Source organism: Chrysemys picta, chromosome 19, assembly GCF_011386835.1.
Source record: "Chrysemys picta bellii isolate R12L10 chromosome 19, ASM1138683v2, whole genome shotgun sequence".
In the NCBI taxonomy this organism is placed as follows: Eukaryota; Metazoa; Chordata; order Testudines; family Emydidae; genus Chrysemys; species Chrysemys picta.
The window spans coordinates 4,281,651-4,309,294 of NC_088809.1; the positions used below are offsets into that span (position 1 = coordinate 4,281,651).

Genomic DNA, 27,644 nt, shown 5'->3' on the forward strand with positions numbered 1-27,644 from the left:
GGTGACACACCTGGTTTAGGTGAGTTAGTACCCTAGTACATTGTCATGTTAGATTTGTGTGTGGTACTGGGCCAGAAACTCTGCTTTTACAGCCTTGGAAGTTAACTGCTTCAAGGAGACACCACCATTGTGTCTAGAGCTTCTGACAGACAGGAAATCTCTATTCTGGATACTATTATCCACTAAGCAAATCTCAGACAGGTTGCAATAGTCTAGGACCATTTCCTGATTTAACAAGCTGGCTTTTCCAGGAGTTTAGGCAGCTAAGTTATCAATTTAGGTAGAAATCTGATGTCTGTCTGTTACTCATTTTGTCCCCTGACAGCTTGAAGAAAAACTCAAAGAAAAAGTGGACGCGAGTCTCATGGAACGAATCAACCTGACAGGAGAGATGGATACATTCAGCATGTATGTCCAGCAGGGCGTCTTTCTATAATGCTGGCAAATGTCATAGTCGATCTGTTCAGTGATGTAGGCCAGGCCAATACTAGCAGAATGGCTGGTAGATGTAGGATATAAAATGGTAATGCCATGATGTTTAAGTTGAGAAATAGGCATTTCACAGGTGAAACACCTGTCTCTCTCCTGGACAGTCCAAAAACACGAGTGGTATTGACCATTGATGTAGCTGTTCCCCATCATTATGGCCAAAGGAACAAAAAGACCGAGAGGAAAGGAAATAGTGAGTTCCCATCTGGAATAACATTTGCATTTTGGCAGATGTCTGAGATTGCTCTTACATTTCAAGAAGGAAGCCATCCTGGTACAGTCTCCTTCCTCCAGTAATTTCCCAGTGTCAATCGGCAGTATTTTCATTATTATCAAACGCCATTTCATGTGGCATAAAATGATCGGCCCAAGATGCAAGATCCTGGCATTTAAGGAACGTAATTGAAGGGGAAATTGTGATCATGCATTAAAATGATTTTTATCCCATGTTAATAATAAGACCATCGCTGGCACCTTCCATCAGAGGACCTCAAAGTTCTCTCCAACCATTTAGCCTATGAGGGAAGTAGTCTTCTTATCCCCATCTTTCTTTCAGGTGAGGAACTTGAGACACATTATGATTGATTGGCTTGCCCAGGGTCTCTCTCTCAGTCTCTGGCAAAGCTAGGAACAGAACCCAGATATCCTGACTCTCTGATCTGTCACAGAACCACTGTTCCTTGAAATCCTAATTGAACAAGTGTTTAATCAAATTGTACACTCTTACTGATGCTTCTCGCCAGTCCTGGAGTTAAGAGTCAGTAAAGATAACAAGCCCATGTTGCTCTGCTGCTACCAGCAAGGCTGTTTTAGAAGTTTTTTCCTATCTGGCTCCAGCTAAGACAATTCCTCCTGTCTTGCTGTAATGGGCAAGATGACAAACAAAATACCCACGCAGGATTTTCACACTCTCTAGGGCTCCTATTGCTTCTCCAGCCTGGTTTCCTTCTGATCTGAGCAAAGTCCCTTTCTCTGCGCTAGCTCTCAAATCCTAACTAAGAAGAGTGAATCCCTAGCCTATGGCTGAGGTTGGAAAGACTTTCTGTGACATGGTTGAAACACCAAAGCAAATTAGCCCGGAAGTGGGAATGTAATTTGCCATTCTGCCGTGTGGTAGAATTCTCCTAATAAGGGCAGTGTGAGGGTGCGTGCTGCATTCTGCCGTGACCAGCTCTTTTGCGTCGCCATTCAGTTTCAGTTGTGGTTGTCTTACTTGGCGGCTAATGAGATGAGGTTTTGGAAGTTGTTTTGACATACCGTTCACACATTTGCCATTTTGCATGCTTTAAAGTTAGACCTTCAGGGCTGATGTGTTTCATAGCAGAGGCTTTTAAAGGCCTTTAAATCAGAGTAGCACTTTGGCCAGTGTCCTGTCAGTGTAGGACACGCCTCTGAACCTCATTTTGATATAGACGTTTTTCTTTAAACAATAAACAAGTCCCTTCTACTGGGATCTGGAGCTTAGTTATGCCCAGGAGTAAATAAAGCCATAAAATGTTGCTGGTAACACACCCCACCCACTGTTTTACTGAACGTGTCATTAGGCCTAGCAGCTGATTTTTTTCTTCTCTTTCTAATTGCATAAGAGAAGGCGAAAATCACTGGAATGCGTGTAAAGAATGTGTATTAGCAATTAGCTAGGGAAGCGTTTGTCATTGGGATCGCTGTGCGGGTTGTTTAGGAAATGACAGGAGCGTAACAAACAGTGTCTTCTTGAGGCAAACTTAAAGGATAAATTGCATCGTGGTCTGAACATGGAACCAAGAAACTCTTAGGGTCTTGCCCCACCTCTGCTGCTACTTTGCTGTGTGATTCTGGACAAGTCACTTCGGGATGGATTTGTAAAGGGCTTGTCCTGATGCTACTGAGAGGGTATCTAGTGTGAACTTCCTTGCCTCTTTGGAAAAGGCCAGGCTTGGTGTCTCCACGCCTCGGTGTCACCATCTGTGAAACAGGGATTATAGATGCCTTTCTCACAGGGGTGATGTGGATTAATTGGTTAGTTTGTAAAGGGCTGTAAGCTCTGCATCTACGGATTGTTTGTACGGCACCGAGCTCAGCAAGGCCCCAGTTCCGATCAGGGATTCTGGGCACTACTGATCATGCACTCTGCGTTTGGTGCTGCTCGGTAAATCAGGTGCTGCTGCAATCTCATTGCTCCTGTAAGCCACTCAGGCTGTTTTTTAAAAGTGGATTCCCCCCCGCCCCAACTTTCTAGCTACTGCTCTTTACCCCAGACTCTGTGCCTGGTGACAAAGCCCTAGGTAGGCTACTAACATATGGAAGCCAGTCACGAGCTGCTTGCCTTCTATTAAAATGGTCATGTTTCATTTTGGTGCTAAACCACAACTATTTTCCTACATCTCGCTGACAGCAGACGTCCTGTCGAACTCAGACGTACCCAAGCAGTCCAGTTATCTCAATCCCAGCTATCTTGGTATTGCTTGAGCTTGTGTAGTTTCCTTAGGGAGCAAATCATGTGGCGCCAACCAGATGGCAGAGAGACACAGCAGCCAAGTTGTAATGGCCACAAGTGTTTTTGTTTTAGTGCAAATGCCACATCATTTATTTTAAAGACAACAGCCGCTTCATCTCTAATATTTTTCAGGCTTGTTTTTGACAGGCTTGCCTGTTAAGGTCACTTTTTAGAAACAAATTCTGTATTGGACAGGAGTCATCTTTCTATTTAGGGCACTGCTCCTGTCGTCTTGTGCTTTTAGCTCTACTGGAGAGATCGGACAGCTTGCATGGGGTTTCCAGTGTTGAGTATGTGTGTGAGAGGAGGGACAATGTGGAGTGAATTGGTAGCTGGTTGATGGTGTCCATCTAGGTCAATAATTGCATTTAAATGTCTAAAGGAAAATTCCAACCGTTGAGCTGGTAAGTTGCAGAGCAGCATCTACAGAATTTTACTTATGGTGGGGGTGGGAAAGAAAGTAGAACTCTGGGTTTGTTATGCACTCCGCAAGTTCCGGTTAGGCCAGCATCGTTTGCAAGGCAAATAGCAAAACATGATCATGGAGAATTAAGAGGTTATTCATGAAAGGCTTGAGGTTAAAATCTGTTTATTTAGTGGGAGGGGGATTTGCCTTGTATACCTCCTACTGAAAGCCTGCGGTAAAGGCACTGCTGGGCCACACGTCTGTGGGGATGATCCGAGATACAGAAGATGAACATACAGTGTTCTTTCACTGTTGTTTTAGGTTAAGCAGCCTCTACAGGTCCATGGTTTTTAAGTCCAAACTTTAGTGTAGTGGGGTCAAATATGGCTCTAAGTATTATTAGTAATTTTTTTTTAAAGTCCATGGTTTAGCATGTCCTATAATTCTGGAGAAACGAGAACAATGGACTGGTGCAATTCTAGACATGTTATAAATGACCCATCTGCTGTCACCCTGGCAAAAGGAAGACAGACATTCAGAACTCATCCAGATGCACAGTCTTAGCTGCATTATTTAAAAGCTTTATTGTAAGGTTCTCTGGTTAATATGTGAACAACAAAATATCAAGTGGAAGCCATCCCAATGCTGCATAGTATAGAACTGCCTATTGGAAATGAAATTTTAATTTTAAAAAGACCGGATGAAGTTTTGAAACAGAATCACAAACAGGCTTCAAGGGTGAGCTCTGCCCCCGGTGCTGGATGATTTAGTCATTGGGAGTGATACATGTACATATGTGCTGGAACTAGGAGCACTGAGGGTGCGGCCGCAGCCCCTGGCTTGAAGTGGTTTCCCTCATATACAAGGTTTTCAGTTTGGGTCAATGGCTCCCAGCACCCGCACTATACAAATTGTTCCAGCACTGCTGCCCATGTAAGTGATCTGGCACATTACTGGGATCCCATTCCCCCTCTGTATGTCAAGGCATGGTGAAAGGCGGTCTCTGTCTAGATTATATCACAGCTGCTAGCTCCCCTGTAAATGGCATGCACAATTTCCTGGGTTCTGAGAAGGAAAAATTCTAGCTGCGTATCTCTTCACAATTCAGAACAAATGTCACCGGTTTTTTCTCCTTTAACGTTCAGAGAAGTCAGTTTTGGCACTGGGTTGCTGAGTACTATCGTAATGCCTGTACTTGATTTTTTTCAGCGTGATCTCAAACAGCATACAGCTGTTAGTGCAGGACTTGGATGCAGCCTGTGACCCGGCCCTTACCGCTATGAGCAAGGTAGGTTTTAAAAGAGGTAGCCTTAAGTCATGCTTTGCAGCTGTTGCTCCGTGACACTGTTCAGTTTCACTCGGGATGTTTCCTTTGCCCCATTCTGAGAGTAACTGTGTGGTGCCGGCTTGGGTTTTAAAGCTGCCACCACTTTATAGCTCAAGTCGTGCTTCATTTCCAGATGAACTTTTGTGTGACTCCGGTAAGAGCTTCTGTTTTCTCACAGCTAAATAAGGCACCTGGGCAATAGAACACTGCCAGTGAATGTTCATCCCTGTCCTTTCTTTTAGCTCTCAATGCTCATGGGAATCTTTGAGATTGGGAGAAATTTGATTAGCTCTAAATGCCATATGCCCTTTGTGTCTCACTTTCCCCTCCACACCCTCTGTCCAGGAGCTTTCCCAAGCCTTTTCTAATGCTGGCCTGTGAACTGTCCGTCTGGAGGTACCCAAAGGACAGTATGGGGCTGGGTTGTGCCCTGTTGCTTCTCTGATGCTCCCAGTTACATGGGGCACGGTGCTTAGAGAGGCCAGAAGCCCGACCTTCCTTTGTGAGTCACCAGCTCTTTTGGGTTCTGTGGCAGTTGCATTGTTCTCTTTCGCTCCTCAGCCGAAACGGAGAGCGGTGTTTGTCTTGCCAAGGTGTTGTGAAAAGCCCAGGTTGCTTTAGGCAGAGGTGAGGACGATGAAAGTAGATTGACCTATGGGTTGGGTTTTCTCTCAATTAGAAATTTTAAGCAGAGGTCTCCATTTTGTAGCATCGACTTACTTCCTAACTGCCATGAGTTTTAATAGCATTCTGGTTCGTGATGTGTTCCAGCTGCAACTACCCTCCACCCCCAGTTAGAGTGTGAGTCGGAATGCAGCTGCTAACAGAATTTGTACATGTCCCAAGTGGAAAGAGAAATTTTTCCAGGAAAATAACACTATGTGGGGGAGGGGATTAGCACTTCAGGTGTTGCTTATGTGCCCTGTCAGTCCCTTAGATGCTCCTACCCCCACTAGGACAGTACGTCCGAATCCCTAAGCTTGGGTTGTTTATACCGTAGCAAAACCGCAGGACTGGGAAAGCAGCAGCTGGTCGGCCATTTATTTTTGTCTTTGGAACACCAGCAAAATGAAATCCATGTGATGGGAATGATCGGCTATAAACAAGCTAAGCACTGCGAAACTTGCTAAGTAAATACTTGTCATTTGCACACCCATTCCTCCATTTGCAGCAGGCAGGCAGTTGCTTGTATGCAAGTTTTACTGGAATTTTGAAAGAGCTGGATTTGATGTAAGAGATTTTTTTTGTTTGTTTTTGTTTTTACTTTCTCAAGACCTATTTATTACCTCTCTAGCTGAATAACAAAGACATTAATATTTGGAAGAGTAAAATTTCATTCTGTTTTGGAGTAATGAAGGATGTGCCTATGAATCCACTCTTATTTTCCTATAATATGAATACATGTCTGTTCCAGAGGTATAGTTCAGAGCTTTTACTGTAGATAAACCCTCAGAAATCTGCAAGGCAGACTATTCTGGGCTCTTTTTAATTCTGAAACATGGCTGTTTTCTTGGGAAAGAATTTGTTAGCAATAGAAGCGAATTATGAAATACCCAAGCATCTAAGCATATCTTGGTTTCATTATTCATAGAGATATTTCACACGGAAAATAAATAATGTGAATATCCATTTCAGACGGAAATGGTCCTGGATTTTCTCTTATCGTGAGTATTTTGGGCAAATCTTAAATGAAGATAGGACTCCACCTTCCAAAATGTGTATGTAGCCTTTGGGTATCATCTTTGCATCTAAGTAGATAGTTACTTTTAATAACTGCTTCCATAGCTATTGTGGGACACCACTTACGTTTTATGATGTTTTCTCCTGGCCCTTCAATTTTAGAGGTGGTATTTATAATTATAATTGGAATGCTCTAAGTATATGTGGTGCTGCGGAAAGGCATAAGGACTGCACTATCCAAGTGCTTAATCTGACTTGGATAAAAAGGGTACACTGGGGAGACAGTCAGCTTTGGGAGAGTTCACGAGAGAAGTGGGTTTGAAGGAGGAGAGGGATGTTGTTGGATTTGGAAGGCTCTTCGGGTGCAGAGGTAGCATGAAAAGATGTAAAGAGAGTGTGAAAGAAATGAAAGTAGTTTGGGGACATCCTTAGGAGTATAAGGAACATATGGGGCTGGGTGGTATGGAGAGATTTATTGTATCAACCAGAAACAGTATGTGATGGTAGGTACCTTAGATCGGTTAGACAAGGTGTCTTTGCCCCTAATGGCTGATGGCATCATTGTGAAAGCCAAAAAGTAGATGGAAAACCGTCTTGAAAGTGAGGATAAGAAACTTTACTTGGATGCAGAAAATGAGAAGAGACTTAGTGAAAGGCTTCAAATAGGGAGTGACCTGTGTGATGAGTTGGAGAGACTCTTTGCGCAAGGCTATGTGCATGTGTCTGTATAGAACGTACACCAAACACTCATAATACACATCTGCCAGCAGAAAAGCTGCATACAGCAGAAAAGCTGTGATTTGTAGTGCTGACATAACTCACAAAGCTGAACATTTCTCAGTGAAAGGAACAAAACTTGCAAAATAAACACTATTGCAATGAAGTTGCTGTAACATGAACTGCCTTCATCGGAACATTTGTTATACATTTATATAATAAAAAACAAGGACTTCTGCAGTTCTAGTTACATAGCAAACCACCCAAGTTTTGCTGGTGGGTTTTTTTAGGATCCTTTCAGAACCCCTCAGCACAGTATGTTTTTATCTGTGCAATTCTCAGTTGCTCATCCCTTATTCTCACATTTTCTCTCTCACACACACATGAGTTGAGACCTTATATATTTGGTAGTTTTTGTCTGGTATTGTACATAAACAATCTGGGGATATCCCAAGACAAACACAAATGGAAAAAACACTTGAGTCCCAAAGAGTAAATTTAAAATGACAGGAGAAAAGTTACCCTTTACCAGAAAAATTGGGTTCATATTTCTTTGGATGACTTTTCAGTATGTGTGCTCACTATTCCTTTCGTTGCAACTACGGTTGTCCTCTTGAAAAATGCGCACACACAGCTAATTTGAATTTTACATTTTGATAAGATTGTTTATCAGAATTGCTTTAGGAATGAAACCCAGCAAAACAAATTGTCTGCAGCGGGGGGAGGGAGGGGAAGTGTTGCACCATTGGCTAAGCAATACTCTTATGATTGTTCTGGATGTGCTCTGTATATCCTGACCATGCGTTAATTTAAAATTACCATCGGTGGGGAAGATGTGGTGCTGGGAATGTGTGAAAGTGCGGCAAGGAAACCATTACTAGGTGTATTTCTTCAGATGTGGTGGTTGCTGTGAGCAGCTGAAGAGCAGTTGGACTAGTCTGAACAATCCCTCCAATGGGAGGTTGGCAGAGTAAGAGTTACAAACTACTGAACAGGCAGTGAGAAAAACGGCCCTCTTGCCTACTGAGTGCATGTGTGTTTCTTTTCAGTTTTGTTAACTTAAAAAGGCTTTGTATGGGATGTATGTAGACTCTGCCACTAGACACTGGAGATTTGGCTGCTCTAACCTACTAAGTCACCTGTGCCACTCATAATTTGCATGGAGTTGAATATGGAAAGTCATATGGAACAAAGCATCTGTAATAAGTTAAAAATATCAGGGGAGCAATACATGCAGATCTGGGGCTTAGGCAAGCAAATGCATCCCTCAAAGGAAACACAAATAGTTGTATCTTTCTTCCCCTCAAACTAAGTCCAGTTTTCCATCCTGATTTTCTGTTGTTCCAGTCGTTCATAATTCATCTTAATGGCTTCCTTGAACGTTAGGGCCACGGTGCTAACCTGGAACCATAATGCGACATGGAATCATGAGTGCTTACCATTACTCATTAAATGTGCATGTACGGTAAGAGCACTAAGCAGCACCTCTTTGGACATTCTTACTCCTCAGGGGAAATTGCTATGAACATAGATGTCTTTCTAGGGACCTCAAGACCTCAGCTGTTCACCTCCTTTCAGAAGGTTTCTGCTGTTTGTTTTGTATGTTTTGAACGTTATCAAAGCAGTCAAACGTCTTACTGAAGGCAGCTATTCAGTTGTACTTTGACTGAAGGTCTAGGAATATGAGAAGGGGGATGGAGTCGTTATTCTTTTGCTGTTGTATAGTTTTATGTATGCATTTCGGATGAGCTGAAGTCTTGCATTCTAGCCTTCCACACCAGTAACATTGTGAGGTTTGCTGTCAGCTGAGCTCATGTGGAATGCTTCTGAGTTGCACTGGCTTTTTTATCTCTTTTCCATCTAGCTGTCCTCAGCCTAACCTGTGGTAATGCTCCTACTTCGATACAGGCATCAAGCCTTTTTCCCATCTTGCAGTCAATTTCTGAAAGGCCCAGAATCCGGCTTTATGGGAGCTGTTGAAAAGAAACTTTCAAACAGGCTGGAGTGTCCCCATAACTTACACCAAAAGCTGTTTATCCCTGTGCTCTACCCATGTACATGTGCACACCCTTCCAAAACCCATAAGCATGGGTACGTATTCCCACCTCAACTCTGTATTTTGATACATTAGGGCCATTCTAGCTCTTCTTTCTTCACGTCTTCTCTATTGTTCAACAGGCCCTATGGTTCTTAGACAACAAGTAACTAAGTTGATGAGAAAATAGGTCTTAGTTTCTCTGCCAGGGGTTTGGTCATCAGTCGGCTGACACAGAGGGCCGCCTGGTTAAAGAATTATGGTAACTTTTTACAGGAGACTTTCTACAGAGCTTTGTAAAGGCTGGTTTGGTAAAAGCCAGTGCTCACTTCAACACTCTACACTGCTGTGTATTTTTACATTGTCTAAAGCCTAATGAATTAAGAGGTCTTTTTTTTTTTTTCCCTCTTGTGCAGATGCAGTGGCAGAATGTGGAGCATGTTGGCGACCAGAGTCCTTATGTCACGTCCGTTATTCTTCATATTAAGCAGAATGTTCCCATCATCCGTGACAATCTGGCCTCCACGAGAAAATACTTCACTCAGTTCTGTATTAAATTTGCAAAGTAAGTCACTGCCTGTCCCGGCGTTCTCTGGTAATTCTGATTGTCGTTAGCCTGGTTATGTACCTGCCTTTTAGTACATTATATCAGTAGCTTTTGACATATTGGTCAAGAGCTTCCCAAGTCTAGGGGAATGGGGTCACCTGCAGCTGTCCGTGAGATTGCGAGGTGCTTCCATTCCTTGTCTTGAGTGTCCTGCTGAAGCAAATTTGCTCAGTCGTCTGCATGGATTCCTTCTCACGTGCCCGGACCAACGGTAAACTATTTGAATGATCGCTGGAGCACTGCTGTCTAAGTGCAGAGATTTCTGGGGTGGGCCTCTGCAAAAGACCAGTTTTGAGTGTCTGTATGTGGAGTCCCAGTGCAGGAGAGGTTGACAATCAGCATTTGGTGGATATTTAAAAGAACACTTCAGCTTCGTTATGGGAATCTCTTTTCCTTGGTATAAACCTGTGCCGGCTCCAAACTCTCATGACAATTCTTCTCCTTCTAATCACACACTTTTTAAACAACCAGCAGGCTGCGAAGCTGCATTTAACTAGAAGTAAACACACAGTGCACAATCCTGTCCTAGCCTAGAGCTGCTTATTTGTGCAAAGACAGTGATCAGTACAGACTGGAAATGTACCTCAGGTATGTGGAGCCTTTGTGGTGATCTGCTTCCTGGCCTGTCCATGCTAGACAGGTTAATAGTGATCGGAGGATGCAGAGAATAAGGCTGGCCTTTTTGGAGTTCAGGGCCCAGCTCCCACTGATTTTCATTGCAGTCGAGTGCCCACCTCTCTTAGACGCCCTTAAAAATCCCAGCTTCTGAGTCTTTTTGAGAGCCTTTTTAGAGCCCTGTTTCTTAGAGCCAAATGACCTTTGAAGGGATTATGGGCAATTTCTTTTAAACTCCCTTGTGTTCGTCTGAGACCAATCAAACACTGCAGGCCTATGACCCAGGAAAAAGCTCTTAAAGGCCATGGTAGCGACAGCTACTGGCTGTCGAGTTCTGCATGGCTAGCCCAGCAGAAGACCTGAGCGGGAAACGCTGCACATGCCATATTTCATACTTAAAAATACCTAAACATTTCATTCAGTTCTAATAAGCTAATCTCTCCAAAGTAACTTGCAGTTACGGTGTGGCTGTTAGAATCAGAGCTTCGGTTTCTACTTCAGCAGAAAAGGATGTAGTGGAAAGTCTTGAGAGCCATTCGCTTCTTCAGCAGGGCAGATGGCCTGAGAGTTACACTCCCTTTTCCGTTTCCGGGTGCTCATTAGTTTGCATTAAGAAGCAGTTACTGATCAATCATATGATGACACTGCCCATAATCACTGTTCGAAACGCTCTCTCTGAAAATTGATTGCGCATAAGCCTCCTATGTGGTTACATTTTAATTTTATATAGCTACCATGGTGATAAATGAAAAATCAGCTGTTCACAGCACAGTCTAATACCTTGGCTTAGTTGCCTCCTTTTAAACTTTATTGTTAAGCACATATCAAGTGAATTGTGGATAAAGCCCCCAGCTCTCCCATCTGGGATGAGTTCAGATCTAAGCTAGAATGAGTGAGTGAACCAAAGTTTGTTCCTTGTTAGATCTTAGAAAACTGCAAAACTACCACTCAAAAGACCTCTGAATAAAACTGTGGACCTGCTCCAACGTCCCTTTAAGTTGAGAGAAAGTCCTGCTGTCTTCACAGGGCTCTGGATCAGGCCCTGCATGTGAGAATTCAGCTCCTTTCGTACTCCTGATGATGATGATTTTGCCAGTAAGACTTGCTTCTAAACAGAACCAGTACACTAGTTAATGATATCTTGATCTTTCTCAGCACCCATGTGACATTTTAATACTGACCCATATCTGGGTGCCTTTAAGACGCTCAATCCCTAGAGTATTAACGTTATAGGCTGGTCTGTCTACTAGACATTGTACCTTTTATGTGCTACACAACACTGAAAATCCTGTTTGCATTTTGTGTGTGAACATCTGTATCTTTTTGCACCGGCAGCCACTTCTTAAATCTAATTGTATTGCACTAGGGCTGGTTTTGAGTTACAGGACCACAGGGCAGATAAAGTTTCTAAAGTTGCAAAACTTAAAACCAACTCAAGAAATTTGAGCCAAATTTGGAGGAAGAAAATTCCTCACCAGGGACTTGATATGTCTTTCGGTGTGTGCTGTTTTTTTCCCTTTTTGGCCAAGACTCACATGCTCTCAAAATAGACTGGGGTAGTTGAAATTCAAGATGACACTTAAGAGCAACACTAATGAACCCCTCTCTTACATTCTCATGGGTACCTAAATCACTCCCCTATTAAATACAAAATATAGTGCGGCGGAAGAGTCTTCCACATCTGTATGAACATTTGCTCAACCTACCTTTGCAAGTTGCAAGGAGATTGGAACGGGGGATAGAAACCCAGGCGTGTGGTAAGGCTTTTAAAGGTAATTATCTTTTCCTCTGCCCCAGATTGGCTCGGTGTTAGCTACGTCCTGTAGAACGTTGTGGATAATTAGAGTGAACGTTTTCCTAATGACTTGGAGGGACTTTGATCGGGCATTCAGTGAGAATTACATGAAAGAAGATTGTGACATTCAGGCAGCATATGCTAGTGCTGAAGCAGCCTGAAGTAAATCTTGTTGATTCGGAGACAGTGGCTGATCTGAACATCAGAGGGTTATTTAAACCTAAGAGATTCTCTATTGCTAGTGACTCAAGAACAGCTGGACGCTTTGAACAACGTTCTGTAGCAGCTCATCTCTAAAACGAACGTACTGTGGTTGCATATCTGTCTGTCTTGCTTAGTGAGGTATTGTGTTTAATGCATCATCAGTGCAAGGGATTAGGAAAACACAAGCTTGGCAAAGCTACTCCTGTTGGATGGGAGCCTTTCAAGTGCTGTGGTTTCTGTTTTCAGGCTCCTAATCTGTCTTGCTCTGCTTTATTATTACCTTGGGGACTAGTCTGCTTGTACAAAGTGTTTGGTTATGATTTTACAGTTCAAATTGTAAATGAGTTGTGGCATTAAAATGTAGAGCTCGGAGTACAGTGGAGCACATTTTTCAAAGTGCCTAAACCCTGCACAGAGAATATGCAGTTGAATAAATCTATATTCCTCTTATTGGGACTGTCTACACGTGCTAGAGGGGAGTCGTGCTTTGGAGCTGACTTTAGGAATTGTGCTGTCTAGGCCTTCGGAGGCGAGAAGCTCAGATGAGCTGAGATTCTCGGTCATGCTGCAGCACTCTTGATGGCCTCTGCCAGCCAGCACATAGAAGAGGGGTAGTGTCACTCATCTTGCCCACCCTGCTGGACATGAGAAGCTGTTTCCAGTTAGGGCATAATATAACATAACGGGCAGCATCCAGGGGTGGAAAGGTCACTCCATCCCCCCTTCTGTGCTCATTGCAGGGAGAGCAGGTGGCCATTCTCTGATGCCTCGAAATTTTCACGCTAAGCAAAACCTCCCCTATTGAAGATTATGGCTGGACAACTGAAAGGGGGAATCCTTGGGTCACGTGAATGCAGATTCTCTATCTGAAATGCTGCAGAATTAAGCAATGTCACTGTCTCCCATATGCAACATGAAAGTCTTCGCACCAGACCTGCCCTTGGGTTAGACCAACATGTGAGATCAAAGATGCATGTAATCTTGCATGCTCCTCCATTTGCAGTGAACCGCTGCGGCCAGAACTGCTACTGATTGTCCATTTTATAGGCTCGCATGAACTCGAGCTGTTCTTGGCTCTCTCTAATTGGCCTTTGGGATTTATTTATACCCCTGAAAAATGGACTTATGAGACCGATAACTTTCATCCCTGCCTTAATGCTTTCCTGCAGTAGGGGCTGGTGTTTGTTTTCTTACCGTTGTTTATGCCGAGTTGCCAAGGCTCGTTTTCTCAGGTGGCCAGACTGGAAGCCATTTGGGGGCAGCCTCGGAGCTTGTTCTCAGTAATGATTTTAAAATTGTTCCCCATTGAGGCACCCCTCCCATCCAGGCAAAGATGATTCCTTGTGAGAGGCCATGGCCATGAGTTGAAAAGAGAGAGGAGAAAATTCTTCCGTTGAAAGAGCTGCTTTCTTTCAACAGTTTTTTGCTCATGTAATGAGTGCTTTGCATGTGCTGCAGACACACAGCTTGTGTCATTCTGACCTGAGTAAGGGAAAGAAGAAATTACCTGGCGAGAATAACTGGTGGCAGGACAAAGAGGGTCTTGGCCAGGCTGCTTCCTTCGCGGGATGGAAATAAATCGCTTGACAGATGCAAAGGGAAAACCAAACTGAATTCCAATGACTGCAGTAAGTGGAGCTTTCTGCAAGGAGAAAGAAAACAGACCAATGCAAACAAAATACAGGACTGAGCCGTTAAAGCCTAAACCTGTCACTGGGTCCCAGACATAGGACAGGAAACATGAGACATGCAGGTGTTCAGCCAAATGGAGACCAGGTGAAGGAAGCCAAGTAAATTACAAATGAGCGAATAAGAGGAAAAGGGGGCGTTAGTGATGTGATCCTACCAAACTGTTCATCAGGGTCCAGATAACTTCCTTTTGCTTGTGCTAGCCACTCTCCTTGAGTTCGGCTACTGAATGCATCTAGTGCAGCTTTTTGGTTTTATTGGTAAGTATTGTGGGCCTGAGTCTGAATTGCCTTAAGGCCCCTTTACATCACTCTGGCAGCGTAAAGGGGCCTGAAAGAGGGTGTTACTGCCGGGGTGGGGTAAAGGTAGTGTAACTCGGTGGTGTCCTGTGTCGCTTGGCCTTTTGATTGTCAGCACATGTAAAATTCAGACATGCGTACAATACTGAAACATAGACATCATGTGTCTTCTGTGTACGTTTTAGTTTTGATACGCTGTGGCATAGACACTATAATACCTTCACCATGTCTTCTGGACTGAGGGGTCAACCACTGAGATCCCACCTTTTTTCACCCTCAAAACACATACTCAGATGTAGCCTGTTGGCAGTGTTAGGGAGGGGGGCTGATGAGCCCTAGAATAACCATCCACCTGCTGGGAGACCATCCCTCAGAGCAGGGGGCTTCAGAGGGTGCCAGATTGACACGGAAAAGACATTTAACATTGATAAGACTTTTCCTTCTCAAGGAGGGGAGAGGGGAGAAGTTCTGTTTCCATTATAAAAATCACCACCTACAAAACCTAAAATCAAGAAAAAAACAGAAACTTAACCCAGAAAATGTACGTCCTACCATGTATCATTCAGGGTGGGCTTGTGTTTAAGCACTGAACTGGGATTCAGAAGATCTGGATTCAGTTCCCAGCTCTGCTAAAGACTGACCATGTGACATAAACTCTGGCAGCTTCTTTTCCCTAGCTGTAAAATGGGGATAGTAACGCTGCCTTTCTTCCCACCTTTTGTCTTATCTGCATGGACTGTAAGATCTTTGGGACAGGGACTTTCTGTCACTTTGTGTATATATACAGCACCTCAGACAGTGGATCTCTGATGTTGGTGGGAATCTCACGGTACTTCTGTAATAGTTATTTTTATGTATATATAGTATTTCTATATCCTGTATGGAATAGGTTCTTGTTATAAAGATGCTTTCACTCCATGAATAGTTATTGTCCTGGTGTTTTGATATTTATTATATAGTATGATAACTTACTTAACTGATACGAACTGACCCTATAATATATTACTCCATTTTTCCAGAAATACTTACATATAACATGTACGTGGCCTCCAAATTAACTTTTAGACCAGCATGGTTAAAGAAAAAGAACTCTACTTCACCTATTTGTATATTTTAAAAAATATTGTATGCTCAGAATCCATTTGAGAGCTGTATGCACTTGCAATGCTATAATGGAAAATCCCGATATATTTTGCACAGTGTTAGCTTACGATTTTATGTGACTGAGAGTATTGAAATTCAAATATGTAATTTTGGTACTCTTCTTCTCCGCAGCTCCTTCATTCCCAAGTTCATCAACCACCTATTCAAGTGCAAACCGATTAGCATGGTGGGGGCAGAACAGGTGAGACAAATTAATTACCTCCTGCTGTAGAGCTCTCAGCTTCATGGTGTCTGTGTCTCGAATTGCACAGAACTAGGGCGTTTATTGCTAAAGAAGTGGGGTGTTGGTGGTTATGCATTGTCTGAATTTCAATACAGGTGAGTGTCCAGTGATTATTTTAGGGCTTTATGACCAATGATATCATGATACATTTTGGGGAGTGGGGAAGTGGGATACGAAAGATTGCCAGGCGCCAGTAGGCAGGGTGGTCTAGGGTTAGATCAGGGAAGAGTTCAGGTTCCGGGTTTTGTTTCCAGCTCTGCTGCTGCTTCGCTGGGGACAAAGTCCCTTCATTTCTCTGTACCTAAGATTATCCTTGCGTAAAATGGGGATAGTGGAGTTCACGGTACCTGCCTCACAGTGCTGCAGTGAGGTGTAATGCTCCTAAAGGGCCTGGTGAAAAGCACGCGCTCGGAGTGAATGGTTATTTATGGCTAAAGCTACTGTAGGAAGTACAGGTATCCTCATGGGAAATAAAGGTAGTTTGTGTGTCCAGGATCCTCCCTGGGTAACCCACCCAACCTCCCAGCACCACCTATTTTGTTGGCCACCTGCAGTCATGCGAACACAACCAGAGGATGATGGAAATTGAAGCCCGGGACTCCTCTGTGATTAGCTCCCATCATCGGAAGGGTTGGTGCAGAGGCATCCCTGGATGGCTGTACCAGATGTGCCCCCACGCTCCCAAACCAGGTCCAACACAGCGCTTAAATGGTGCGGAGGGCCCTGCGCAATGGTGAATTTCATCCACTCTTCATCTAAATGTCCGGTCTTGAAAGGGGAATTGCTGCAGAAATTCCTGCACGTGGCAGGTGGCGATTCCACTGTAAATGAATTGGCTGCTGTGGCTTTTCCAAATCCAGCCATTTAAAGACTGAAAAGCAGAGCAAGGGCTGCCAGAGTGGGAAGGCAAAGCCGTTTGCATAGTAAATAGTCTAGAGAGGAGCCACGGCACATTGGTTTGTCAGCCTGGAAATGGAAGCTCAGCTGCAAACATTGCCTCCTTAATGGAGAGAATTCTGATCAGGGCCGGAAATTGCCTCCAACTCAAAGCCAACAGCTCAGTTCTGAATGATTGCCCCTGCCTCGAAGTGCCCAGTAATCAGTCAATATCCATAGCATTCGTATTCGTTTGTGTTCCTAGTCCCCAGACATGGCCGTGGCAAACAAACCATGAAGGTGATTGGTTCGAAATGTTGCATTGTCATTTGGTTGTTGCTTTTCTAAGTGCTAGAAGATTTGTGATGACGTAAACATCTGCTAGAGAGCTGCTCTCTTGGTTTCTTTTATGACTTAAATGCAGAGTGTATCAGGTTTTTGTTAGTCTCCTTTTGAGAGAGCAATTGAATCATGATAACATGGCTAGATTCATAACAGGGAAAATATTGTGTGACTTTGTAAAGTTATTTTAGTTAGAGTTGGTAGAACCTGTTTTCTTGAGAACAAGAAGTTTCATTTACTCTTAACTAGAGAGATACAGGTGTGTTGATGGTGTTCAGAACAGTTCCTGAGAGACTGGCTAACGTTAAAGGAAGAGGAGGCCGTTTTTATAGTAGTCTTCCCACCACCTGTATGTGCTCATTGGGGAATTGCTCTCAGCACTTTTGACCCTGGTTACACACTGCTAGAGCAGCCCTGGCTTTTGAAGCGTCTCAAGTGCACAGCCCCTGACCTGTGTGTAGGTGTCCGTATTTAGTAGTGGGAGCTGAGGGGGAATGTTTCACAATGAAACGTCCAAGCAACACCCTCCAAGTGGCTTTTAAATAATCTAAAGTTTGTAACCCAATCCAGCAGAAGCCTTGGACTCCTACATTACAGCCAGAATTAACCCTGTTGTGCCTAGGTGCTGAGATCAGTTGCTGATGACATGCTGTAATAATAATAGTAAGATTAAGAACAATAATGGAAGTGTGAGAGAAGTTTCTGCCTTTCCTTGGCTTTGTTAGTTTGTTTCCCAGCTAGCGTTTTGTTCAAACAGGATATTAAAACATGGATTGTGTCGTTCCCTGTTTGTATTTCCTTTTATAGCAGTTTGGGGAACAAAATGCTGCACATAAGTGTGGGTTGCTGCATTAGACCATGACTGGCTTTGGAGCTGGGAACGGCTGCTTGTGAATGTAGTTTAAACAAAAACCGACATCCTTTATAGGGCCTGGGGCTAAGCGGTGTAGCTCCCAGCGGTGCCATCTGTGGTTTCTGCAGGTGCTTGCAGCATTCTCTCCGGTTTTTTGCAGCATTTCTCCATCCTGCATACCTGAGCCTGCAATGGAAATTCCAGCTGCCCGCACAAGCTGGTTGTGTTCAGCTGATGGGTCTGGGCTTTTTATGATGCTTTTAAACAGGCAGATGGAGGCCTGACTTGGCCTGGTGGCTTAAGATGGACCATCGCAGCCGTGAGTGAGTGAGAAGGTCTGGTTGGGAAGGGTTTGGGGAAAAGAAGATTGAGGAGTCCTTTTAGATGCTGTGGGGACCTAGGAGGAATGTGATGGGGGAGTGAGACTGAGAGGAAGAGTCCAGTGGGTAAGAGAGGAAGATCAAGAGTTCTGGGTGGAGAAAGGAATTGGAAGAGAGAAATATTTGTCAGGATGTGACTTTGGGACGCCTCAATTTTGGGTGCACCACTTGAGACCCCCTTTAAAGGGTCCTACTTTTCAGAAAATACTCGACTCCCACTCGCTGAAAACTAGGCCCAGTTAAAATGTCTCAGTTTGGACATCCAAAATCTAAGGCACTCAAACTCACTAGTGGGTTTTAAAAATCCTGACCTTACTCTTAATCCACGCGCTTCTAAAAATGTCTGTCTGGTTTTTTTTACTATTGTGTAATTAAAAGCAGCCAAACTGATTTAAAAAAAAAAAAAGTTTTTAAAGGCTGAGAATTTGTGCCAAGGTACAGCCCAAAGCAGATTTGTTTGCATGAATTCCTAACCCACTTCTGTACAGGTTTTATAATGAAAATGCTCAGTGTTGTACATCCCATGGACTCTGTGTGTGTCAGATCTCAAGTTTCAGTAAGTGGCAGCCCTGCTCAGGATTCTGATAGGAAATCTCCAAGGTCACTCCAGCTGCTGTTTTGGGAGAAATATAGAAGTAAGGTCCCGAGTACTGGTGATAATCAGAGATCTCATGGCAGTTTTGTCAGGAGTTGATGTTAAGCCATGTGTCCTGGCTAACTTCCAGTGTGGGCAATTATATTCTGCCTCCTGCAGTTCCTTTTGTATTTCCAGATGGATATGATATTCCTCTCTTTAAAAACACTCTGGTGTGGTGGTGCTGATACAGAATGGCTGCTGAGGGAGCTTGGCAAACCCTTTGGAGTGTTGCTGGATGAAAGATGCTGTGGCACTTATAAAATGCCTTTCATCTCAGGATCTCCATGTGCTTTACAAACCATTTCAGACACACCGCGGCATCGTGACGTAGATAAGTGTGCTCAGTTTCAGAGATGGGGAAACTGAGGCACTAAAGTGGTCACACAGTGGGGCCAATGGCAGGCTCAGGACTAGAACTCTGAGCTCCTGGCTCCCAGTTCTTTGTCTCCTTTCTTCTCTGTATCTTCCCTAGAGAGCCCCAAAAGTAACAGACAGCAAATAGCACCCTTAGAAAGCAAGCGGTTTTGTCAGTATCTTTGACATATATAGAAACAGTGAACTTTGATACGTACCCATGTATCAGGGAATGCAAATGACTGGACAGATCAGGAGAGTTTGCATTACCTTTCCGTTCGGGTGTAGCTGCTGGGTCTGTTGCCCCAGCTATTCTATCTTAATACACCTGTCTGGTGTCTGGGACAGCCCCGTTCTTTGTTTGAAGACGTGGCTTGGGTGGGACAGGCTTTCAGATGGGAGAACAGTGAACTTCTAATTAATGTCTTAAAAGCTACCAGCTGCCAAGGAATCAGAATCCGGGTCTCTGAGCAACATACTTTTGTGAAATGAAACCTGATCTTTTTAAAAAATAAAATAAAAAGATGTTGCTGTGTTTGTGTAAAGACTGAACTCCTGCTGCTTTCCCTAATAGAAAGCAAATGGCGGAAGTACAATTCCTAGTTGCCTTGTATAATAAACATTATTAGAGACTCCAGGTTGTTACTGGAGCTTTTCTGAATAACCATGTGGTTAAAGTGATTAACCCGTTCCCAGCAGTGCATTTGGGTGGTTGTTATTAGGGTAATGGCATAACTTGTCCATTTCAGTTCTCTGATCACTGTGTTGTCTAATGCAAACAGAACAGTGAAGGTCTGTTAGTCTTTGATCTACCCTGAATCTATTTCATTCGGAGTGATGCTTGTTCTCTTGGGGATGGATTGACAAAGATATTTAGGTGCTTAGGGATGCAGATAGGCACTTAGTGAGATTTCCTAAAGCACCTGCATATGGTAGGTGACTAACTCCTATTGATTTTCAATGGCAGTCAGGTGCCTAACCTGCTCTAGGCACTTCTGAAAATCCCGCTAAGCCCCTATTTGCATCATTAGTTGTCTAAAGACCTTTGTAAATCTGGTCCCCTGGGGCAAACGTAGTGTTGCTTTGTAGTGCCACTGCTGATCTCTGAAGGGAGTTTCTCAGCTATTTAACAGCAGTCGCATTCACATCCAGGCACCGGTACAATGTTTGTGAACGTGTTTTTTTTATTATAGGGAATCCTGTTCCCTCTGCACTGAACCGAGACCAATTCATTTCTCTCACACCTTGAGACAGCCGTCGTAGAGTGTCCCTTTTTGAATCTGGTCCACATTTGAGCTGGTGAACTTGCCATGGCCACTCCTTTTGGGATCAGTATCCCAAGGATATTAACTAACACCAGGGCTGGTGCAAGGAAGTTTCGCACCCTAGGCGAAACTTCCACCTTGCGCCCCCCCCCCCCCACCTCCGCCCTGAGGTGCCCTTCCCGCCCCCCTCCCCTGCGGCAGCTCCCCACCCCAGCTCACTGCTCCGGTGGGGAGCTGTGCGCTCCGCCTCCTCCCCGAGCATGCCGCCCCCACTCTAATTCTCCTCTGGGAGGTGGGAGAAGTGGAGCAGCGACAGCACGCTCGTGGAGGGGGCATAGGAACTCTGTAAAAAAAAAAAAAAATTGGGGGCACCGCTTTTTGGCGCCTCCAAATCTTGGCACCCTAGGCAACCACCTAGTTTGCCTTAATGGTAGCACCGGCCCTGACTAATGCCTTCGTATGTCAACTCTGTGTGCTTAGGACCGTAACACAAATGTCCTTAACTATTGTAGGGATTTTTGCAGTGCTGGTAAGGTTGTGGGGAGCACACTTCCGCCTGATTCTAGCCCCTTTGCAGGAATGAGCTGTGTATGTGGATACCCAGAGTGTTTCCTGTCCCAGGTTAACAAATCAAGTTGTGCTCCAATTCTGGTTAAGCAAAAATACAGCCCAAATGACTCAGGTCTCTGCTCCGCGGCTGGTCTCCACCCTGCTTTTTAATCCAGACCTGAAGGTTTTATGGTAATTAAGCTCTGGCTGAGGGCACCTTTTCCAGCTTAGCTATTAATGAGCACCAGCCCCTTTCCCATTATGCTGCATGAAGTGTTGGATGAGGCCAGTTTTGTGAACTTTCACATCCCCCGTACTGAGAGTTGCCCTGAGTCAGTCAGTGCAGTGCGGGAGTGGGAGCTGTCGGTATATGTACTGTTCTGTCGTTTTATTAGTGGTTGAGTGACTGCAGACCAATGGAGAGCATTGCAGACGGGGAGGCAAAGGGATCAAGGTGGTGTTGAGTTGGTCGTAGTCACTCGTTAACATTACAGCTTACAAATGGGTGACACGCTATGAGCCAGATCCTGAGCTCACCAGGAATCACCATAACTCCATTAGGGTCAGGGGAGATCTCCTGATATACACCAACCAAGGGGTCTGGTCCTTTTGAGGCTCCATCACGGTGATTCATTCCTTCTGTGCCAACAGTGATGTAAATGCCAAGATGTTCTGGGATTGTAAAGAGTTTAACTTTTAGACTTTGTGGCATCCTAGCTGCTAATAGCGCTTAGTAGCTGGGAACAGTATAACAGCAGAGTGTGATTAACTATTACAGCTGCTGTTGGACACTCACTCTCTGAAGATGGTTCTCTTGGATCTGCCTTCCATTGGGTCCCAGGTGGTGAGGAAGGCTCCTGCCAGCTACACAAAGATAGTGGTGAAAGGCATGACGCGGGCGGAAATGATCCTGAAGGTAACTCTCGAGATTCTTTATTCTGAGTACTGAGTCTACTTGACCTGGAAACTCGGAGTGTGACGGCCATAGGGCCCTTTCTTTGGAACCCAGCGTTACCGAGAGCACATGTGCGTATGTGCACATTGGTACGGTGTGGCTGGCATTTCCAGGGCATCAGGGAGTTAGCTGAGGCTTTTCACCAGCACCACGTTCATGGCTCTTCCCTCTGGGCAGGTTCCTTCCAGTGGTATTGAAGAGACTCATGCTTTCCAGTTTAATAAAATAAAATTTCGAACCCCACCCCCCAGTGCCTGCCAGCCCGCAAGCTGGGAGGCAGAGTCCTACAGCAGCTTCAACACAATACACAGTCCCTGCAGCCTCTCGGATCTGTTCAGTTTCTGTGTAACAATTGACAATTCATAAACGGGACCCCTGGCCCCTCCCTGCTCTGGGATTCGTCACTGCTTTGCTTTGCTAACTTGCCCGCACCTTTCAGTAACAGTATGCGTGGATGGCCTCTTTTCCGTTCTTTAGCCATCGTAGGTTCCGCTGGTTTGCACAGAGACGAGACTGGACGCTGTTTGTTCTACATGGATAGCACAAGCTACCCACAACGGTGTCTGTGGCATGGTGCCCAGACAGTTCCATTGTAAGACGGCCCTGCTTTGGGCTCTGGGTGAAAGGCCTTGGAAGTCTGTGTGGAGATCGTTGGGAGGACAGAGCACAGGGACTGAGCAGGAGAGTGTTGTCCTGAGCCCTCCAGAGCTTTGCTCTTTTAAAGCACAAAGCTTTATCCTGCAGTTTTAAAAAGCAGAATTTGCCTTTACCCAGGTAAAGCTGGAGCAGGACTTCAGCTCTTGTAAAATGTGCATTGTTCCCCTCCTCTCCAGAATCCCTCTGCCTGGATTTAGTTTAAACTGCAACGGTTCTTCATCCTTTGCAGAGGCCAGGTTGTGTAGGGGACAATTCAACCTAATGAACTTCAGTTGGGCTTTTAGAAGCTCGGCTTATATGTCAGGAGAAACTTCTCCCTCCACCATTGATATGGCTCTTCGTATAGCTGGTTGGTGGGTTAATATGTTCATAGCTTGTGTCTGATGCATCTCTCTCTCTCTCTCTCTCTCTCTCTGCAGGTGGTTATGGCCCCTCATGAGCCCCCCGTTGTGTTTGTTGACAATTACATCAAACTCCTTGCTGATTGCAGCACAGACACTTTCCAGAAAATACTAGACATGAAGGTTAGAACCAACCCAGCAGAATTTACGGTCCTATAATAAAGTCCCCCTCTGGAGAAATCTGAATGCCTTGGCAACTGTTTCAGTGGAAACGTGTAGGGCTTCTGAAGTATGAAAAGGCAATTTACAGAACAAATGCATCCTCCCTGCTCTGAAAGCATGGAGAGTTGCTATTGATTGATGGTCTTACCCTGCTTTCCCTTTGCGTGCTGACTTGGAAGTTCAATCCCAGGCTTCAGGCTTAGCTTTCCTTTGTCCAGAACAGTGGGGTGGCTGTATCCTGCCCTTGCAGGGGAGGAGGAGAAGACAGATTTGAACCTGGGTCTCCAGTAGCTCTTTTCACCCACTGTCCAGGTTCAGTAATGCTCTCACTGTGTATTGTGATTCCACTTTCCTTTTGTTTCTTAACAGGGCCTAAAGAGAAGTGAGCAAAGCAGCATGTTGGAACTGTTCCGCCAGAGGCTGCCTGCCCCTCCCTCTGGGGTAGAGAACACCAGCTCCATGTCCCTGACGGCGCCCACACCTGAGCAGGAGTCCTCACGAATACGAAAACTGGAGAAACTCATCAAAAAGAGACTGTAGATGAACAGAAGCAACATCTGCCGTTCCCCCCCCCCCCCCCCCAGCAACTTTGGCCAGGTCTTGTGCAGGCTCCTCGTTATCCTACACTACGTCACTGAAAAATAGCTGCCGAATCAATGCCACGCCCTGAGACACATTAACCGTATTGCTCTGAATGAGAAGCAGCATGATTTTGGCAAGGAATGAATGCTTCCCAGGGCTCTGTGCCCTTGGGATAGATTAGCCTAGTGAAACCTGTCTCACTGGGGCTTCTCCATGCCTACGGCTTGGAGGAGATGCAGTGAGTTGAAAATGGTTTGACCGAATTACATCCAAGGTTCGCCAGCTGCTCACACCATGCTAGTTGCTCAGCGTCTAGCTGCAGTTCCCATTTGGGGTCTCCCAGTGCGGCGTGTTGGACTCTGCCCTGAAAGTGACAAGATGACATTCCTTCCCCATCATAGAGCTGCTTGTTTCTTTAAAAATAAGATTCCCTTAAATCGCTGGCCTCTGGCCCCTAGGACTCTACCAAGCTCTTTATAAATGCCCAGGACAGGACACTGCAACATCTCCCCTGTGCTCTGAGGGCAGGACCGTGTGCTGAAGCTGTCAGTAAAACAGCAAGGAGAACCCTCTGTGGGAAGCAAGGAGGGGGCGAAATCACTGCATTCACTGGTCAAATCACACCTTACTGCTAACAAGCCAGCGGTCTCTGTTGCTTTTGCTGCTTTAAGGCCAAATTCTACATCTGCTGAAGCAGTCTCCAACGTCTCATTATTTTCTCACGTGCACTGGGCCACCCCGCCCTCTCCAACCCACACTACACCTCTCCCTCTCCTCCACAAAGGGCTGTTCATGGAATAAGCCCTTGGAAGCCAAGCATCAAATGGCACTATCCCCCCATGCTTGTGGCCTCCTGTTTCATGCCAGCTGGAGCCCAGAATGTGGGTGTGCCACTTTGGCACCATCGCTGCCCTGAAGGCAGAGCCGCTGGAAATGTTAGTTTTAATTATAGGCCTGCTGCTTCCAGGATTTCTTCACAGGATGGAACTCTCTCACTGGCTTTAAACGTAAAGGACCTGGTTCTCCTCTTGCTTACGCTGCTGCAACTTGGACTGAGTGGCTCCAGATTTGCACTGGAATATCTGAGGGGAGCATTGGGCCCAAATCTCACAACACAGCTTGTTTTAAAGTAACCGGAATTGCAATCCAGCTCCCATTGGAGTCAGCAGCAAGGTGCTCCTTGATTTCAGTAATAGCAGGATTTGGGTTGATGGATCTAAATTGTAAAGTGTTTGTGTGAAAAGTGCTCATCTTGGCACATGCTTGCCTGAGAAGCCTTAACTGAGTGACACAATCCCCTCATCACCACTGGATTTCTTCCCAAACCCCCTGGCAACCTCTCCATGTGGTTCTAAAGGTGTGTTTCAGACCAGCTGATGATACAAGACCACAGGGATTTTGATGGCGGGAGAGTTCATGTGCAGCTTCCGTATTGTAATCCATGCTTTCCTACCCAATCTGCAGGAGGCACGAGCATTCAGTGTTTGTGTCAGGTGAGGAGTCACTGCAGCTGACTAGCAATGGTCTCAGGAGAATCACACTCCCACGGCACATCTGGCTTGCTTCTAATTCTAGTATTGATTTGGGGGCCACTGTAGATCCAGGTTGGTTAGTGTTTGCAGCCACTGTTCAGGGATCTGTAGTTCACTTGAGGGAGAGGGAGAGAACACTCCAGATCAAGTACAGATTTATTTTAACCAAACTCCACACACACAAAGGTATGTCTAAAATTAAAAACCCTGCAGAGTTTCAGTGGCACTCGGGAGTGGGGGGCACCAAATGAGAAATGTCCTTATTGAGACTGAAAATCTGGCCTGACAGTAGCTTCATGTTCATCTTTTTTGCATTGTCCTGTCTTCTCTTGCACCTGCTCCTTCCCATGTGCGGAGGGAGGGAGGGACGGATGCGTGCGCGCGCACACACACACGATTTGTTTAAATCCTGTTACAAGTAGGATCTGTTAGAAGCTGGATGTAATAAAATAACCTGAACCAAACTCTGGTCAAATAACTGATAATGGTTGCAATATGTGCAATATTCTGCATTTCCTTTACTGAGAGCTTATTTGATGGATGCTACATGAAGATAACTATTCATGTTACTAAGCATTAACACTCCTGTCCCTCCTCGAAAGACCTTTATTGATGTCTAGGTCTTGAACAAATCTAATATTTATGCTCCATCCCTGCCTTGTTTCCTTTGCCATAATTTGTTAATTTTCAGCATGTGGTAATGCAAGCTGCTGAAGTTCCTACCTTCTCTATATCTGGCTCATTCCCAGCATTCAGTGGTTGGGGTGACCCTGTCCTGTCATAGGTTTTTAAAAGTGGAATCAGAGATGAATGTTTTGGAAAAGGTCCCATAACTTTCTTTCACTTCCCTTTAACGTCCAAGTATCATTCTTGTATGATTATAGGCCTGCTTTGAACAGTTCTGTTGGAATAAGAAGTTTTGCCTTTTTTTTGTACTGGCAAATAATACATTAAGCCTGCATTTTCCAAAGTCATTGGTGATTTTTGGATTTCTGACTTGAGACACCTTCAGTGGCCCTGATTTTCAGAAGTTGTATGTTTAGTGGCCCCGTTAAGGTGACTCAAGTCAGGCACCCAATCACTAGTCATTTTTGAAAACATAGGCTCCAGTGTTTTCCCTTATCAGCCCCGTGTGAGTGGGACAGTAGATTCTGTGCCTGGGCTGGTAATGATAATAGTGATTTTTCCAAGACTGATAAATCAGCCTGTGTCCTAATAGTTTATGAACCGATAGACTGATTACAGTAGAATTGGTAAATCAGCAGATAAAATCATTTGTATCTGACCAAAACTGTTAAAATAAGAACTGACACTTAAATGAGAGTTGAGATATTGTAACACCTACATTAACCTTGTCTACACCAGGAAATCTTTACAAAAAACTCCAACCATTGAAACGGGTTCGAATGGTGTGCTGGTGTTAAAATGCTGGGAGTCCTAGAGTAGGCAGCTGTTGGAGGCAGCCGGACATATACACTGGGGAGTCCTGTATCGCTAAGCATGCACCTGAAACAGTGTTAGTGGGAGGAATTTTTGTCAACTTGGCTAAAAGGGGTGACAACAAGCTCGTTATGTGAACTTCTGAAACCTTATCAGAAAGCCTGTTGTTGGATCACACCACTTCCCCTAGGTGCCGATTATTGTTTCTGACACTTCTGCTAGTTTTACAACCTGCATTCTCAGGGAGTGGTGTTTGCACTTCATACTGATCAGTTTACAAAAGACAACCTAAGAAAAGAGGGTGTGTAGTCTGTCTTTCCTGAAGAACAAATAATTAAACCCAACATGGGTTATTAATAGTTATTACCAAATGCAGTAGCCAAGCCCTATGGGAATGCAGGTTGTTTGCATAGATTCATTATCTGCGTGCTGGACTAGTAACTTCACTTTAAATTAATTTTTTCCTCACAATGAAAATTAGCAATAGTGTGGTCAGTGCTGTAATATACTGTGTAGGGATGAAATCTGAACTATTTCCATGTTTCTTTACCCAGAAGACTCCTACATTGTCGATCTCTGCCATTCAGAATTCTAGAGATAAAAGGAAAGGTTAATAAAACAAAGCAGAAGAATGTTAGAAACCCGGGTGCATTAAATTGTACCCTGTAAAGGACATGTTTGCATTTGTCTTCCTTGATTTGAAATTTCCTTCTCTTGTGCTTGTGTATTTCTCAGAGTGGACGCTTCTGAAAGTGTAAGTGTCAGCTGGCTGAGTTGTACATTTTCTGAGGATAAAGGAATTGTGGTTTTGTATAAAATATCTTTTTACGTTTTCTGTCCAGGAAGTAATTTCTTGCTGTCTATTGGAGTGTGACACTAAAGCTAATTAAATCATTACTAATGACCCTCTTCTAGCCTGTGTTTTGAAGCAAT

The 27,644-nt window shown here is 44.5% G+C and overlaps 1 protein-coding gene across 1 annotated transcript in view; it reads left to right on the plus strand.

Annotated features, from left to right (window-relative positions):
- The window catches only part of VPS53 (VPS53 subunit of GARP complex), a 90,034-nt gene extending 62,414 nt beyond the window's left edge, over positions 1-27,620 (plus strand). The window contains exons 16-22 of the mRNA XM_008168958.4: positions 326-408; positions 4,581-4,659; positions 9,547-9,695; positions 15,615-15,684; positions 21,761-21,898; positions 23,014-23,118; positions 23,527-27,620. Of these exons, the coding sequence (XP_008167180.1) occupies positions 326-408; positions 4,581-4,659; positions 9,547-9,695; positions 15,615-15,684; positions 21,761-21,898; positions 23,014-23,118; positions 23,527-23,697 (795 nt within the window). The 3' untranslated portion in view covers positions 23,698-27,620. The remainder of the gene's footprint in view (positions 1-325; positions 409-4,580; positions 4,660-9,546; positions 9,696-15,614; positions 15,685-21,760; positions 21,899-23,013; positions 23,119-23,526) is intronic.
- The last annotated feature ends 24 nt before the right edge of the window (positions 27,621-27,644 follow it).